At 33.3% G+C, this 19,480-nt stretch overlaps 1 protein-coding gene across 2 annotated transcripts in view; it reads left to right on the forward strand.

Moving 5' to 3' along the window:
• LOC137623357 (integrin beta-PS-like) overlaps positions 1-19,480 on the forward strand; it is a 1,240,954-nt gene that overhangs the window by 443,000 nt on the left and 778,474 nt on the right. For both annotated transcript variants that reach the window (XM_068354187.1, XM_068354188.1), the window contains exon 4: positions 17,007-17,235. In XM_068354187.1, coding sequence (XP_068210288.1) covers positions 17,007-17,235 — 229 coding nt within the window. The remainder of the gene's footprint in view (positions 1-17,006; positions 17,236-19,480) is intronic.

Genomic DNA, 19,480 nt, shown 5'->3' on the forward strand with positions numbered 1-19,480 from the left:
AGCCACGAAAGGAAAAGTGAAAAGACTTGATTGGAGCTAGTACTTTCATCCACTCAGGACATTATCAAACTCAACAATTGTTAAGTTTGATAATGTCCTGAGTGGATGAAAGTACTAACTCCAATCAAATCTTTTCATTTTTCCTTTCGTGGCTATAATACATTTTATATTCATCACGCGTCAGCTTTCGTGATTTTTACACACTCACACACACACACACACACACACACACACACACACACACACATATATATATATATATATATATATATATATATATATATATATATATATATATATATATATATATATGTATATATATATATATATATATATATATATATATATATATATATATATATAAAAATACATGTATATATATATATATATATATATATATATATATATATATATATATATATATATATATATATATATATATATATATATATATATATATATACACACAAATAAAAAAATAAACAGAATGAACAGGCAAGGCAAGTCTTTGCGGGGGAGAAAGGCAGAATGTCCGTCGTCTACCGAGAAATAAAATTTATCTAAGATTTTACTCAGCTCTGAGATGTGAGTGTAACCCCCCCCCCCCCCCCCCCCCCGCTAACTGTAGTTATCCCTCAATAAAAAATCATCATTGCTTGTCTTCCAGATATGCCATCTGTAATACCCCTATAAATAGAGAAGAGTTTTTATTTGCGCCGGAACAAATGTCTTTTGGGTTTGGTAATGGGTGTGGAGATCCCGGAAGCTGTCGATTCTACGTTACAGTACCTTGTAATCTCCATATAACCTAACTTGACCATTTTCTTTCGCTATAGGTACTAATGGTGCAGCCCAATCTGAATATATAATCTTTTCCCTTGAACCTTCAATTCCCATTCTCCGGATTTCTTTCACCTGCACTTTTCAATGCATTTGGTACTGGTCTTGGAGCAATAAATCTATGAATACTATTAGGTTTTAAAACTAATATTGCTTTAGCATTTTTTACTCTCTTCTAATATGTCCTTAAATTTTAATAGGATATCATTCACTAGCATTTCACTCTTATGTTCTTCTTGTGTATTTGTAACGTTCAAAATATTGCCATTCTAGTGTCAGATACTGTCACCAATCCAAACTAAGAAAACTTTGTCCTTTATTTTTAACTACAGTTAATAGCATTCTATATAACTTCTGTTCTTTATACTGTATTTCTGCGTTTCAAGCACTTATGACATGAATATCAAAGCCATTAAAATATTTCGAAACTCTATTTGTATCTTCTAAGAACAAATAAGGCATGGTTTTAGCTGTTTTCTCAGACATAATTAATACACCTGCTGCCGTGTCAACTTGCAATATTGTTGGTTAACCATTTATGATCAATTGTACCAATAAATTTTTTTTTGCATCTTTGTTGAGAGAATTTATGTGAAATGCAAAATCAGTTTCTGACTTATTCTGATATCATGAACATTTTCTGCACTACTCTCTTGGTGTATAGTATCAACAGCAGCATTTATTTTCTTTGTGTGTTGTTTAGGATATCTACAAACTTTTGCAGAATTGCTTATCTTGCAACAATTTAGGCATGTTTGTCCCGTTGCAGGGTATTTCTTTGCTTCGTATGCAAAATGATCAGTTTCACCACACCTATAGTATTTGAGCTTCTCCAGTTGTGTCTGTGTATAGGTCTGTTTCTGATATATATATGAAAATTATGGTTAGGAAATATCCTATGACAAGCCTTTGACATATTCTTTCTCGGATTTTCATGTCTTTCAACTTGTAGCCTATTTTGCTAATTTTAGAATCTTCCATTTTATTGCTTGTATAAATACCTATTATGTTACTCTGCCTATTTGATGTTTCTAAGGCTGTGCCTATAGTCAAAACCTTCTCTATTGTCAAATCTTTATCTTGCAGTAATTACTTTCTTAGCTCTTGTGATGTGCAATTGGCAATAGCTTCATCTATTGTACATTTTCTATCTGTAGAAATTTACATGAAACAGCTAAATTCTTGACTCTAGTCACAAATACATTTAAACTAATTTTCTTTCTGATATGCCTGTGCTGAAAATTTATACCTTTCAAAAAATTTATTGATCTACGGAGCACAATATGGGGTAAGAGCGTTATGGGCAGCTTCACTTGTGTCACTTGTAGGTGGCAGCTTTTTAAACACTTCCCTAACTTTTTTGCCTGAAATATAAATCAGCAATGCCTTCTTCTGGGCATCTTTCATACTACCAAATTTGATTCTGCAACAATTAAAGCACTCAGGATGTTCAATGTCAAGCGGCATTTTGAATTCCTACCTTGTTTAGGTTAGGCTACTGAACTCTACAAAATCCCCCACCTTAACAAAGTTACACTGTACTTCTAACCTAGTTCCAGCGTAATACTTGGCTGATTACACTCTTGATACTTCATGCAAAAAACTTAGTTATGCACATTATGTCTCTTCATACAAAAGTAATTCTAGCTTAAGGTAACTATTTACTCATGCACCATAATGCTTACTTTTAAATAAATTTAATGCTCTACCTTATCCCCCCCCAAAAAAAAATGATATATTTGACGCTGGCTTCTTACTTTACATGGAACTTGATTGTAGTTTACTGTACCTAGTTTTCCTGCGGTTGGGCTTGCATTCCTCTGATATCCTTTTTTGCGTTCCTCTGGTTATCCTCTTTCGCCCGAGTTCTGTTTGCCAAATGTTGTGAATATATGTTATAGAAGTGTGATTACTACACTCAGACATACCTGCAAATGGGCTATTGTTGTCAGTTTTGTTAATCCCATCATTTTCATCAAATGTTTGGAAACATTATAAAAGTTTGATTACAGCACTCAAACATATCTGGAAATAAGCAATTGTTATAAATTGTGTTAATCCCAGCGTCTTTACCGACTCGTCCTTTCGATACCTAGTTGTTATTGAACTGACGGTCCCTGCATAAATTTTAGTATAACTCCCTACTAATGTTCCTATCTTTAACTTGACTAGTCCCTTTGTTCTATTTACTAACGTTATATTCACGTCCTTACCACTGTTGACTTGAAGGCACAAAAAATTCTTAGTACCATTTTTATTCAATACTCATTCAAATTAAGGCAAGGTATCCTCATGTTTATTAGCATGCATTGACTACATAAATATCTACAGAAAAAGGGGGTAAGATGATCCTTTGCTTAAGTATTATCTCATCTACTTCAGTTTCTGATTACTGAATTATCCTAAGATTCTTAACTCTCCTTGCAGTAGATTTCAGTTTATAAAGACGTACTCAAAAAGTAATACCCTAAATTACTATACCCATAGGACGATCCCAGATTTCACTGGGTGTCCCAAGTAAATCAGCCGGCAAAAGCTATTCTGTATCCAAAAAATGATATAGCATAATATGAAATAAATGAGTAACTACACTAATGTCCATATGAACATTCAGATAAACAGATACTAACATAGGTACGACTGTCTTGGGAACACCCGTTAATTGTTATAAATTCCTTATTTTAGCAGGCTTCAAACTTAAACTTTTGACGAAGGATTTCTTTTCTATAGTAACCCAACTACTGGAGTCAATTTAAACTTCAATCACGAATTTTTTTACCATCAAATTAATAATTGGAGAACTTGTTTGACATAGACAATCTATGTTATTCCTATTCACTGGTCCTGGACCCCCTATATCATCTCTCTTGCAATTATGTTGAAGATAATCAAAGCAAAGTCCTTTCGGAGGTTTAAGTGGGCAGTTAGACAAATTATGGTCAGTTACTCAACAATACAGAAAATATTTTTATTCTTTTGTTTATTGAGGGATACTTTTTTTTCAAGCTGTTTACTTAATTCCTCCCCATTTGTTACTAGATGTTTGGTCAGATGATTCACATTGACTGAAATTGATAATACTTTAATCCTATCAGTAATGTTCAGCCCATGGTGATTGGGTTATTTGTTACATATTACCATGTACATCAATCAGATCCTTATCTAAACCTTTGACTTGAGTGGTCAATTTTTCAACTCAGGACTAAACTTCCTGAAATATCTATAGAAAATTCTTGGTTTCTTTTAAAATTTCTTACTTCTTCCTTAAACTGAACTAGCTCTGTTTAAGAGTCATCCAAACCTTTAGCCATTTATTACACTGTCTCAGAATAAAATAAATTTTGAAAAAAAGAAAAATATTATAATTCAATTAATAGATAGCATCATGCTCTCCATTACATGCACTCCTTTAAATAATATGCATGCTGGTTAATGGATGACACAAACGGGACAAATGGTAAACTCTTTTATACAGAGAAACATCCCTTACAATAGAGTTATGTATGACCTATAAAATTTAGGCTTAGTGAGTACATTAGAGCCAATAACACCGACTAAAAATCCCACACAGCTGTCCCTGCAAATATCGTGGTGTTTTCCATTAACAATTGGCTAAAGATTAATTTACAACAAACTTTAACAACAGCCATTTTTGGTATAAAAAAGACTACCACTTATAATGGAGGTCTGGTATAGACCTCATTCCCAAGAATTCTCCTCTTTGAACATACATCCCAGAGATCTCAAGGACTCTTTGGTGAAGAATTAAAAGTCAGGCTTTGAATGAATCGTGTTCATAGGATACCAAGGGTTCAGGCCTCCCTAACTCTTGGATCTCCCTCTGAGACTTTTGAGCTGCTGATTTAATACTCTTAGCCTTTTATTGAGACAAGCTAGTCTTGAGGTCTGTTTTGAAACAATCACTCCATACTGGATTGTAAGATAGGAAACATTACTTTTCCACGAGTAAAGGTTTCATATGTGTAGAGTGCAGCACTGGAGATTGAGAGTAAGGAAGCTTCGCCATAAGCACAGTATCAACGGATATAACTTTCAAGTCTATTTATATGGGATTCTTATCTATTATTCATTTTGTATTTAAATTTGATATTTCATGATACAATTCCCCAAAAGCTATTCTGATCAGTTTCGCCAGAATAAAATACGACTCATAAGCTGGGATGATCTACTCCTTTGAGTAATCACAATCATAAAAATCCAGTCTGTTCTTGTTACCTACCAAAGCATTAGTATTTCTTCTGAAGTAGCAGCGTTTTCATTGATAATTAGAATTTCAAAAGCATTCTAAGATAAGCTAACTCCTATATTTGCTATAATTTCTTTGTCGAGATTGTCATAGAAGCCCTCGAAGGTTACACACAGAGGAGCCTACTGGTAATAAAAATAGAAGAGCTTTTAGATAACTTTTATTTAATTGCGGTAAACTTTTATAATTATATAACAGATTCCTGACCAACGTTGACGAGAATAAAAAAGCAGATACAATTTGTAAATCCGGAATAAATTTATCACACCTTGCCAGTAAATTCCCTATTCAAGATCATGTAATCACAATGAAACACTTTTCAATAACCAAATGTAAAATCACAAGTCAGAAAATAATAAAATAAATAAATATAAGTGTCTAACTAAGGGAATTATCAAGGCACCCCCACAAAAAAACAAGAAAAAAAAAACAACGATTTTAGAAAGACTGCTTATTGGTCATACGAGATTGACCTATAGGTTTTTAATGCGCACACCACATGGGATAGTTTCAAATTGCACTAAGTTTGATATGGTTTTAACTATAAAACATGCTCTATGCTAATGCATTCTTTTTAACAAACAAAGATATTTATGTTTTGGTCATAATTCTGTGTCTAAAATTTTATCACATTCGGAGGATTGCTTTGTTTTTAAGAGTTTACCTTTTTATGATGCACGGGTTTATGAATATTTTTTTTTTTTGAGTCAGTTATTTTTTTTTCGAATTTATTTTTTGATTACTTAGATTTATTTTTGCGTTTTCCAATCTATTCCAGGGCCTCTGTCAGACGTGAGCTCGACTCACTGGCCTGTATAATCTCTCTTACATTTATAATAATTTTAAAAGTGTAACGAAATTGTTGATTTTAATGGTACATTTCTTTGATCTTTTGTTTTTTTATTATTCCATTGCCAATAAACTTCATTGGTTAAAAGATAGAGGGGTGATTACTGTTTGGGTTAAACATTATGCTCACAAGTCTCTTAATAAATTTAATCAGTGGTATCATAACCATGGGTGGAATCCTCTTTCAGTCATTGGTTGAACCAGTGTAATATGTTTTCGCTGTCTATCGAAGTCCCTTTATTCACGGGATTTTTTTTATAAAAATTGTTTTATTATTTTCTATGCCTATTCATAAGCATCATAAAAGCTCGTTTTTATTATGTAAAGAAAGGTGAGGTGAAAATCCAGTGAAATTATTTGGTGGATGTCATGAATAGATCTTTATGATGAATTCTGCATAATTTGGCTATAAATCTTTTATTATTTCTGGTAACCTCCCTTGATGTCCACATTGCTTTCTTTTTATCAAAGCTCGGTTTTAACCTTATATTGACTTCAACAGCCCACCCACCCACCCACCCCTAAAAAATCCCGCTTTCTTTCATTCTCATAGTCTTAGACCTCCAGTACAGTAATTAGATAAACGACTAACGTAATTATTCATGGTTTTGTTATGCTATACTGGCGTTTCTCTTTCAAGCTCTTTATCATCATTGCATTGATCGGTATTATAATCATTATCATTATTTTTTGCTAAGCTACAACCCTAGTTGGAAAAGCAGAATGCTATAAGCCCAGGAGCTCCAGCAGGGAAAAGAGCCCAGTGAGGAAAGGAAAACTACAAGAGAATTTTAAGAACAATAATATTAAAATAAATCTTTCATGTAAAAACTATAAAAACTAGAAAATAACAATAGGACGAGAAACAGAATGAAATAGTGTCCCCGAGTCTACCCTCTACCAAGCGATTTCTAACCCAGGACAGTGGAAGACCATGACCCTGTTCTCCGAATTTTTGACATTACTCGAATTTTTAGTGATTTTACCCCCAGGCTATTTGGAAATTTCCAACCCTTAACCCCCAGGGGTTATTTTTTTTCAAGCACATTTTGCAGTAGGCCTATATTTTTTTTATTGCTCTAACAGCCTTAATTTTCGTCATAGAGAGGTCAGGTTGGTTTCATTTTCTTGGAAAATGTCTGAGGTTTTTCAAAAAATTATCAAAAATATGCAAAAAAAAAAAAAATTAAATAGCAGTTTTTTTTGCATGGACGTACCGGTACGTCCAAGGGGGGGTAAAAGGATGAGTTTTGTGAAACGTACCAGTACGTCCTTTGGGGGTAAAAGGGTTAAGATGTCTCAAGGAATTGTTACTAATTACTGTATATGATGTTCCAGGGAATAGTTTCTGGGTAATCACTATCTGCATTATCTTTGTGTTTTGTGCCAAGGTCAGTATTGTGCTCAAGAAAAATCCTTTTGAGGAAGGCAAAGGACTTGTTATTATTTTCGTGAGAAAGAAAAGTTTATATAGTTGTTGACCGAATTAAAACTATCGAATGTAAAAGATAATTGTAATTACAAGGAAACCATTGAAAACGTGACTACTTGATACTGCCGCATAAGCCATTAACAAGTGTAGCTTTGATAGTGATGAACTTCTAAAGCTCTTAACTCCTTTTGGGTTTTTTATGTAACCTAAAAAACAAAGCGAGTCTTTGAATAGAAGCAAAAAATTCATACCTAACATATCTAATTTTGATCCTTAACGGTTCCAGTGCACCAGTCCTTAAGGGGTTTGAAGGTGCACATTGTACCACAGATTCAAGATCCTCTCTTAGAGCCTCGAATTCTTTATCTTTTGTAGAAATTTCTGCTGTGAGACCTTCACATTCCCTCTATTCAATCCGTTGTTTTAGACTTTTATATTACGAGGTAGAAGACCAGGTTGGTAGCACGGATCCTAATATCCCTCTGCTCGTTGAGTTATGTGTTCATATACAACCTGTCACTTTATATATGAATATCGTTACATATTGTATGATTTCCTTAGAGGAAAATTTACTAGTTGTATATTTAATAAATCTACGAAAGTTTTGCTGATTGGTTTCTTCATGTTTCAAACGGTATTACTAATCAGTCATTCATAAGCTCTGCCTACTGTACACCCCCAGTTTACTCTAACGGCATACACAAAGGGGTTAGTACCTCAATTGCCAAAATGAGTCCCTTGACAAAAGAATGATCCAATGTTTCCCTACAAAGTAAACAAGCAGAAAGACTAATTTGTTAGGTCTTAGAAAATCCTTCAGAAAAGGGAGATGAAAGTGAAGAAAATAAAGAGGAAGAGCCCCAGTTTGATGGGGTATCTCATTCTCAATCATTAAGGAAACTTATTTCTGAAAGTTATCCAAATAATTAGCTACTAATAAGGTCTGATGTATCTTACACTTCTAAATTGCTGGATCGGGCTATTTAAGAAAAAAGAAAAAAACTTATACCCATTGTTTTTTTTCAAAAAATTTTAATATAATTTATAAATAGTTATCTCAAATGCAGAAAAAGGCTATTATCTTGATTTTTAGTTATTTGTTAAAGCTTTCTATATCACAAAGAGGCTCTAACATATATAAGACGAATCAATTACCCAATCTTATCCAAGATAAGGGTGTAATATCCTTCTTCGAATCCATCACAAATGCTATCAGACAGCTTTATTTTTAGCGTAGGTTTTAGATGATAGTTTACTGGAAAATTGTTGAATATATTTAAAAAAAAAAAAATAAGTGAAATTTATTATCTACATACTCTTCTTTACTATTATTATTATTATTATTATTATTATTATTATTATTATTATTATTATTATTATTATTATTATTATTATTATTATTATTGTTATTGTTATTGTTATTGTTATTGTTGTTTTGGATGTAGTCCCACTTTTAAATAGGTTTCTTTGTAGATTATCCCTACATCAGAGACATTTATTTTATAATCAGGGTTCTCAATTACTCTGATGTTTCATCAGTACTGCATATTGCCAGTAACTGTTCTAAGTTGATCATTAGTAGGTGGGAGAGCAAAATACATAGGAAAATTCTAATATTATAAAAAAATATAGTAAAAGTAATCTGGCATATACAGAGTATAAATGAGTTTGGCTGCTGTGCATGGCAAGAGGGTTCTGGGTGTCTCCTCTCATTTTCAAGCAAGAAATGGATGTATGCAGACAAAGCACAATTTATTTATACGGCTTGGTGCAGTAGTCAAGTCAGGCACTGGTCGCTTGCTAGGATGGGATCCTTCAGTCTCAGGCTGCAATTACGCTCACAGTTGGAGTTATTCAGGGTATGAGTAGGTTTGTGTAGGGCTCCCATGACTGCATGCTTATTGGCTTAGATGCTCGCTGTGGTGGGCTCGGCATCATACAATCTTTTCTACCGCTAACATCTAAGGTCTGATGAATCTCTAACTGCTTCATGATTGGCTGAGACACTTGCAGAGAGAGTCTCAGTTATAGGCAGGCTGTCGGGTCATTGATCTTTTCCCGACTCTTCGATTTTGGCGAGAGGTTTGTTGGTGTTTTAAGAAAAAACCTTTGAGGCATGCTGTTCGGCTTTTCTTGGTGTAGGAGCAGGGCCTCCAAGATTCTGAGCCTTCTGCTGTCTGAGTTGTTGCAGATAGCCTTAGTTTTGTTGGTGAGATCCTCTTATTTGATGCTCTTGTTGTGCACCAGGAGTTGGTCCATATTAATAGCTCCTTGTTGAACGTTTCAAAAGTCTCATCGTCGTCATTCCAATATAATAATCGGGGTACCCCCAGACTAGGCATTGGTAGGCAATGCGTAGTCCCTGGATACCGCGGCTGTTGTATTGGGGTAACGATGATAAGCCTTTTGAAACGTTTATCCTGCCATATCAAATAGAGATTTATTAAGATGCCAGCCCTGCCTATAGTTATCCACTTCTTGCGTGAAGATGAGAGGAGACGTCCGACACCCTCTCGCAATGTGTAGAGCTGAATTCATATATATTATGTATTTGACAGTTTTTCTAGTAAGTTCTTAGTAAAATATTACAACTTTCATATACATGTTCCTCTCCCACATAGCAATGACCAACATAGCATAGTTACTAGCGGTATGCAATACTGATGAGAAGAGAAAAGTCAGAGTGATTGAGAAGCTCAGTTACAAGATAGATGCCACTGAGGCAGCCATAATCTTCAACACAACTTGTTATTATTATTATCATTATAATTATTATTATTATTATTATTATTATTATTATTATTATTAATATTAATATTATCATTATTATTATTATTATTATTATTATTATTATTATTATTATTATTATTATTATTATTATTATTATTATTATTATTATTAGCTACTACACAACCAGGATTAAAAAGAACAGGATGTTATAAAAACAAGGGCTCAAACAGGGAAAATAACCCAGTGAGGAAAGGAAATATAGAAATAAAGATACTATATGAGTAGAAATTAAAACTTAATGTAAAATACCTTAATATCAGTAAAAAGATTAAAATTTATCTGTCATATTTTACATACGACATATCAATTTTGATGTTGTTACTGTCAGGCTGTTTTGAAGTTCTACTATTCAACTACCCAATTAGGAATATCATTCCATAATCTGATTACAGGTGGAATGAAATTATTGTAACTATTAAACTTGTGATAGAGAACACATGACTTAGAATTCACTGAATGCACGGTACTATATACAGTATGGTACACTTTAGGTAGAAGTGAATGCGAGTGAAGGTCAGAATTAAGAAATCTTATGACACATTCGAAAAAAACTAAATGAAAGACGGTGCCAGAGAATAATATCTAAATCAGGAATAACAAATTTGATAAGCCTTAAGTTCTTGTGCAACAGATTAAGATCAGAATCAGCAGTTGAAGACCCGGTAGGAGAACAATACTAGAAACATAAAGGAATGAAAAATTAAAACACTTCTTCAGAATAGATTGATCACTGAAAATAATATAATAATTTCTTAAAAACCTGTTACTTTGTGTGTTTGAAAAAGAAACAAACGGAATATGATTCTCAGAAAACTAATTTGATAACAACAATCAAACCTAAATATTTATAGGACTAAATAGAATTAACAAAGCCACTGTCCTTGACCTATTAACGATACTACCGTGAATTTTGTTGGGGTGCAACTTCATTCCCCCTAAATTTGTTCCTTGCATTTAATTTTAGCTAAATCTCTATTAAGGGATTTGACCATCCAAAATCTACATTTAGGTGATGCAATTAACGGAAAGACAATGACATCATTTGCATATGCAGTGAGCTGGTTTTCTAAGAAAAACCACATATAATGTGTATATCATATGAAAAGAAATGGGCCAAGAATACTACCCTGAGGAACACCAGATATCACATTCCTATAATCACTATGGTTCCAATCAACAAAAGCTTTTTGCTCTTCATTCTTTAAAAATTCAATAATTATGCCAAGAAAAACACCACCTCTTCCCATCTGTTTGAGCTCGAATATAAGGGCCTCAAATTTAAAACAGCCAAAGCCAGCACTAAAATAAAGATCAATCATAGTACCCTAATAACCATAATCAAGTGATTTCTGTACAGCATAGAAGATTGTAATAAAGTCTTCATGTGCTACAAGGCCTTTGCAAAAGTTAAATTGAAAAAGAAAGAACACATGTTTACCTTCAGCATATCTATTCAAGCGTTTCACAAAAATACGTTAAAAAAAAATCAAACAATAGGGGAATTATGGAAATTAGGCAGCAATAACCTGCGGTAGATCTACCACCAACACATTTACATAATGGAGTAACATTAAAATCTCTCCAATAAGTGCTTAGTAATCAATTCTTGCTAACTTGCAGAAAATATTAGACTTCTTAGTAGGCAGGAAATACCCAGTCCTTATGAAAAAAGTTAAGGAAAATAACCATTAAGGCCTACACCTCCATGAGCATAAAGGGCCACAAATTTTTTTTTAATTTCATAGTACTGAAAAGCTAAATTTGTTACTTGAGTCTAAGGAAAACTGGAATGTGGAAGATTGAGTTTCTCATTACTCTGCTTACTGTCAAAGGCATAAACCAAAAGGGTTGATTTTTCCTTTGGACAGTGTGTGACAGAGCCATCTGGTTTAAGTAAATGAGCAAGTGTTATGTCTACACCAATGAGTCCAGATCGAGGCTACCCTACTCCTTATATTTCTGATTTGTACCAGTCAGTATTTCTTTTATGGTTGAATTGTATTCCTTTCCAGTTCGAGCACAAACTCTTTAAGGAACCGCTCTTAGCTGAGTATAGTTATTTCAAGTCAAATCTGATCTGTTACCCTTCCAAAGATGATAAACCTCAAGCTTCTCTAAAAAGGAAACACGCCTACAAGGATCATTGAACCAGGGATACGTCTATCAATAGTTTTAATAAGATTCTCATTCAAGAGAGCAACAGGTTCATCACTTTTATAAAATTTCAACCAATTCAAATTCAAAACATCACTACATCAGTCTACTTAGGGTTTGATTATATCTTATATGAGTATGATATATCGGACACAGTTGGTCAGTATCAATTACTAATAAAATTACTGAATGATCAGGCATCCCAACTGGAGAAACAATCTCACTTGTTATAACACAACCAGAGTCAGTATATACTAGGTCCAAGAAGCTACCAGACCTATGAGTAGCTTCATTTACGATTTTCTCACAGCAAACAGCGTTATCAGATTCCTCTACCCTCCAGTGTTCCTTCGCCCATGTAACCAATACCATGTCAGAGCTATCTAATAAATACAGCAAAGGCACAGGTTTTGAAGATTGGGATTGTGCAACTTCTGAAAAAAAAAATTGATTAAAGAAGTCTTGAGCCCATGTCCAGGTTTTTACAAAAGGGTATTCGTAGTCCCCAAATCATCAAAGGGCTGGACACCACATTTAGAAGTGCCGAACCTCAAGTATACATTTCTCATAGGGTTATCGCTGGAAACACCCTCGATAGTACTAGTGCCAGTAAAGAAAAGATATTGGGTGTTTTCAATAGACTTCAGAAATGCCTCTTTTCACATTCCTATGCTTTCAAATTTTTAACAATAACTCTGTATTGGGAGTTGTTCAAAGTTTTACTAATTCAAGTGCCTTCATTTCAGTCTTTTGACGACCCTTCGAGTATTCACCAGGATGATGGACCCAATTTCCAAATCGACAAGGATTCTAGGTATCGGGGCTCTTTTATACATGCTCAATTGCCTATTTCTAAATGCTTCATTGGGAAGGATTCGGGTTCAACAATAGTGGTTGCTCAGGTTACTGGAAGTATTGAGGTTCTTGGTTAATATGAAAAGTGCCTCTTGATCGCAATTTTGAATTTATAATTGGGAATGATAATAGTGTCAGTTCGTTTTTGTGAATTTTTATCAGTAAGCAGAATTAAGTTGTTTCTGTTTTTGCTCAAGAAATTTTAAAGGTTAAAGGCTCTATCAGTACGGATATGGATGAGTTTTTCTGGGGTCTAAAACGTCTTTAGAAAAATGATGAGGGCTTTCTGAATTCATCCGGATGGAAAGTGGAGCAAAATGCTTGATGCACACGTAGTCTTTATTCCATTAAAGAAGGACCAACCGGTAGGCTCCCCTTTCAAGGGGTGCCAATCGTAAAAAATATTTCCCAAAAATACACTAATCAAGACACGCTAATGAAATTTTCAGGCATTATTAGCACTATAATAAGGCATATCCTCTGTAAGTTTTATCATCCTAAAGGGAAAATAAAGGATTTTATGAATAAAAATGTGAAAATCGGAGCTAGCGTCATAAAATTTGTTTGGTGACCAGTGAGAAACTAATGTCTTGAATTGAAATTCGCTCTGTAATTATGTTTGTTTATCCACCTGGAACAAGCAGACAAAGTTTTATCAAAATCGAACAGTAAATAAGCACACAGCAAGAAAAAAATGAGCATTAACTTTAGTGAAAGCCCGGCTGGTGATGGAGGGATACCTAGAAATAAATATTCACCAAAAATTAAAATTTCGATTTAGGGAAAAAACCTTCTGTGTTTTTCTAGGTATTATGTCACTTGATGGCCTAAAACATCTAAATATTATATTACTTAAGGCATAAGAGCAGGACAAGCAAAGAAATACACCCCTCTCCCGAAAAAGAAAAAACGAGAAATTACGATTTCTGTCTGATGACGAAAATATTGGATATAAAATCATAGTCTCCCCTGAGCCCATTTTCTTTGGTATCACTGATATGAGAAAACGACTTTGAACAGTTTTTAAGGGGTAAACTGAAAAAATTAGAAAATTATTAATGATATTTCGTATTTTTACTATTAACATAAGGGGGGCGTTGATGACCAGGGGGGGCATTATAGAGGCTGGAGATGAATTCTGCACATATCACAGCCTTCTGATAGGCAAAAGGAAGACTTTTAGCAAAGAAAAAAAAAATTGGGAAAATTCACCCTCTGATCGTGGAGACAACCCTTTGCTGAATTAGTGAGATAATCACAGATAGTTATCCTAGAGAGTTTCCTGAGGCATGAAGATCCCAGACCTCTCTCTGTTCACGGGTGATTAACAGGAGTAACGCTAGATCTTTTACCTCTGTCAGGGAAATGTATGAGTTAATAATCAGCTCTGCATATAAGTTGCATGTAACTTCTAACAGTATTCAAGGCCCTCTCAAATCTGGAACTAATGGTAATAGGAAAATCTGCAGTGGTGTTTTAAGACAATATGGCAGCAATAGCTTATATCCAGAAACAAATGGGGCAAGGTCAAAATCCCTTTAGCTGATAGCAGAAATACTATTAACTTAGGATAATTGAGAGGGATAATCAGTTTTACTTTGTTTATTCAAAAACAAGCTAACATCCTCGCAAATCAGTTAATTGAAAAAAAAGAAAAAAGAAAGGAAACTTCACATCAATCAGTGTGTCTAGAATTTTGGGTTTGGTGAGTATGACCAAACATAGACATGCTTACAATATTCCTGAGCCGAAAGATATAGGTGTTTTGTTCACAAGTAATGGATGTCTTAGCATTAAAGGTGAGTGTTCTTTTATAGAGATAGTTCATCTGGACCTTTACACTAAATAACTATCGGCATGACTCAAAAAGTGGAAAACAAGATATATTGCTACAAATAGCAGGATGAATCTGGTGGTTCTATCTTGGCCTCAAAGAGAGCAGTTTAGAGTTCTATGGCCTCTTACGTCGGAGTTTCCGAGGTGATAGCTGTTTAAAACAAATCCTTGTACACAACAAATTTTGATGGTTGGTGCATCTATCCTCATATGTAATATATGTAACTGCAGAGAGTATCTCATCCTTATTCTTATAAATAAAGGCAGTTTAGGATCTTCTAGATTGTCTATCATTGGTTCCAAAAGACAATGCACTAATAATCTGTCGAAGACTAAGAACTAGCTTGGATGATTTTGTTAAACGTTTACGTTTCATTTACCCTAATGTTTCTTTTTTCAGCTATAATTGGTTAGAGGCTTAAGCTTAATTCTGCACTTAAGCACCTAAGCACTTAGGATTAAATTTAGCCATGTCAGGTAATATTCAAGATGTATTTAGGTCTTTTAATATTAAAAGACCTCAAGTCGTCATATATATATATATATATATATATATATATATATATATATATATATATATATATATATATATATATATATATATATATATATATATATATATATATATATATATATATATATATATATATATATACACACACACACAAACACACACACATATATATATATATATATATATATATATATATATATATATATATATATATATATATATATATATATATATATATATTAATTTGAATAAAATATTACAATACTTGAAAAGGTTAGACCTTCTAAACTGGTGAATGTTTTCTTTAAAGAGCTTACAGATAAGGCACTTTTCCTGTTGGTGCTTGCATCAGCTACAAATGTATGTTTGGATTACATATGTTTTTGTCTACCTTTAGAGCTAAGAAGGATTTTGAGACAGAAGGTTTGCCACTAGTCTTTCAAATCCCCTACTAGGGAACGAAATTTATTATAACATCTGAAAATGCATTTCTGTGTGTATGAGTGTTTTTAAATATTATTTAGAGCAAACAACAAACGTTAGAGGTATTGTTTCTATTTGTGGGATTAGAATTCCAAGTTGTCATTTATCCAAAAATTTGATCTCCTTTCTTGCTAAAATTTGGTCACCTATGCTCACAATGTGCTGGATTCATGTCTGATGAAATGCAGAATTTTCGCAGAATTTTTTCTTTTGAATGGACTCCTGGTTTGTTTATCAAGATTGCTTGGTTTAAGGTGGTATAGTGACTATTGGTGATATATTCTAATAGCAGTTGGTCTGATTTCTAAGTAAAACTCTTCAATGACCTTACATAGTGTTGTGATTATAAAGATGACTAAATAGGTAATAGGGTAGTATGTAGGGAATTCAATCTGGAGATTAAAGTTACACAATTTAGCTTAAGACAGTTCATTGCCAAGAACCAGACCGCAATTCAGTCTAGGGTCTTAATAAAGTTTATCATTTCAAAACTATTAATGACCTACCAGTATCTCCTTTCTTCACTGGCAACTCACATTCATCAGACTGAGGAGTCGGCAAGATGAACATCAAGGGCGGGGGGGGGGGGGGGGGGCGCTCATAGAAACAAACACAATGTTTATGATAAAATTCTTATTTATACTAACCTGATGCTAATATACATGTCCACCCTTCTCTTCCCTGACTAGTAATGTCAAGAGATTAGGGATTAATTTCAACTCTGATCTTAAAAAACAATCGGTACTGCACATCCAAGCCATAGTTATTACCATCAGCCGATTGATTGTCTCATTATCATAATAGAGAACTAAGCCTATTGGAAGGAAAAGCAAGAAAAATAGCATTTATGTTAAACATCGATATAAACTGATCTTCGAGAGAGAAGAAATAATAACATCCTGTATGAGTAGAAATAACACCTGTTATCAAAATTCCACTTTCATTTATACAGAATAAATCTTCCTTTTTTTCTTATTTTATTACAGGGGAGCCTTACAATTTAACAATAGGGTATAGACATGTTCAAAACTATCCAATTGATCTCTATTACTTGATGGATGGATCCAAGTCAATGAGTGATGATAAGGAGACACTCTCTGCATTTGCAAACGACCTTGCAGATGGCATTAAGAATATTACTTCGGATATCCGTTTAGGCTTTGGTGTTTTCGTTGATAAGCCACTCTTGCCCTTTGTATCTACTGCACCTTTTGAGTAAGTATATTTTGATCATATTTTTATTTGTACAGTATAAGTGGATAAATGAATCCATAAGATATACCTATTATAAGTATCGAAAGCTTTGCAACACAATGAGCACTATAGTATCTTACATTTTTCTTACTAGTTACATTTAACTTATTGAATTTGCAGAGTAATTGAAAACTCTTGGATATAGATTTCGGTCACCTTAATTTGCTAAGAATTATACAGTATTTTTTTTTCCTTAAACTCATATCTGTAAATTCTAGTGATCGAGGCATTTCAACCTCAGGCTACTGTACACTTTACCTTGATCATTGTTAATTCACTTTATTCAATTCCCCATGGGGTTGTCTCGGGAAGCAGAGATGTAATTCGATGCCATGTACAATATTTGAACACACGGTTTAACCTTTTGATATTTGATCATGAATAATATGTTAGTAATAAATGATATATTTACAAAGAATGGAAAGACAGCTAGAATTTGATAAACCTAGGGAGAAGACATGCTTTAGAAGTCAGTATTCAACAACTGACAAATCAACAGAGTATTCAAAATAACTATATATGGCATTTATAGAATAAGAAAGCTTTTAATTTTTTCAACCCTTCAGCAGTTATGAAAGCCCTTTTAAGACAAGAAATAAATGAATCATATGTTAGAACACTTGAAAATATCTATATGAGAAGTTTCGGCTTTGATGTTTTCGTTGATAAGCCACTCTTACCCTTTCTATCTTCAGCACCTCTTGAGTAAGTATATTTTGATCATATTTTTATTTGTACGGTATATTTGGATAAATGAATCAATAGTATATACCTATTATATGTATAGAAAGCTTTGCAACACTAAAAGCTCTACAGTATCTTACATTTCTCTTACTAGTTATATTTAACTTTTTGAATTTGCAGAATAATTGACAACTCTTGGATACAGATTTCGGTCACTTTAATTTTATAGGAATTCTAAAGTAATTTTTTAACTCATATGTGTAAATTCTACTGATCGAGACATTTCAACCTCAGGCTACTGTACACTTTACCTTGGTCATTTTTATTTCACATTATTTACTTTCCCATGGGATTGTCTCGGGAAGCAAAGGTGTAATTCGATGCCATGTACAATATTTGAACACACAGTTTCACCTTTTGATATCTGATCCTGAATAATAAGTTAGTAATATATAAAATATTTACAAAAAAAAATTGAAAGACAGCGAGACAGGCTTTAGAAGTCAGTATTCAACAACTGACCATATTAATGTAATTAATCAGCTAATGGACAATTCAACAAAGTATTTAAAACAACTATATCTCGCAATTATGCACTAAGGAAGCTTTTGATTTTGTCAAACCTTCAGCAATAATGAAAGCCCTTCTACGACAAGAAATAAATGAATCATATGTTAGAACACTTGAAAATATCTATACCGGAAGTAGAGCAATCATAAAACTACATGAATATATTGAGAAACTTTTAATTGAGAAAGGATATAGACAGAGAGACCCCATCTCTCCTAAATAATTCACAGCATGCTTAGAAGAAAAAATAATATATGGAAAATGTTGGAATTAACATTAATAGGGAATACCTTACCAACTTGATATTTGCAGATAACAATTCTATTCAATGAATCATGTGAGGGTTTACAAAAGTTGATAGAAGATTGGAAAAGAGAAAGCAGAAATGTATGATTTGAAATGAATATGAGTAAAACTACGATAACGTCAAGGAAAATGTAGAAAGGCAACCAATAGATACTGTTAATGATTATACATACTTAGGACAGACCGTAAGTGTTTCCAGGAAATTAAAATTAGGATAAGCATGGAACGCAGAGTTTTTGTTAAAGAAAATGAGATTATTAAAAGTAAAATGTCATTCTCTCTAAACAGAAATGCATTTAAGTACATGGTTCTACCTGTAATAACTTATGCATTAAGCACTAGGAACCTTACTAAAGTCTCAGAACATAAGCTACTTACAACTCAAAGAGCTGTGGAAAAGATGATGATGGGAATAACATTAAGAGACAGAAAAAAGAGCAACAGAGATAATGAAGCCCAGTAAAGTATAGAGTATTCTAACAACATGTAAGAAAAATAAATGCTTGTGGGCATGACATATAATAAGAATGGCAGATAGTAGACGAACAATAAGAATAACAGACTGAGTCCTTAGAGATTGCAAAAGAAGCAGGGGAAGGAAGAGAAGACAATGAGTGGATGAACTTAGAAAATTTGCTGGTATAGA

Source organism: Palaemon carinicauda, chromosome 30 (assembly GCF_036898095.1).
Source record: "Palaemon carinicauda isolate YSFRI2023 chromosome 30, ASM3689809v2, whole genome shotgun sequence".
Classification (NCBI taxonomy): Eukaryota; Metazoa; Arthropoda; class Malacostraca; order Decapoda; family Palaemonidae; genus Palaemon; species Palaemon carinicauda.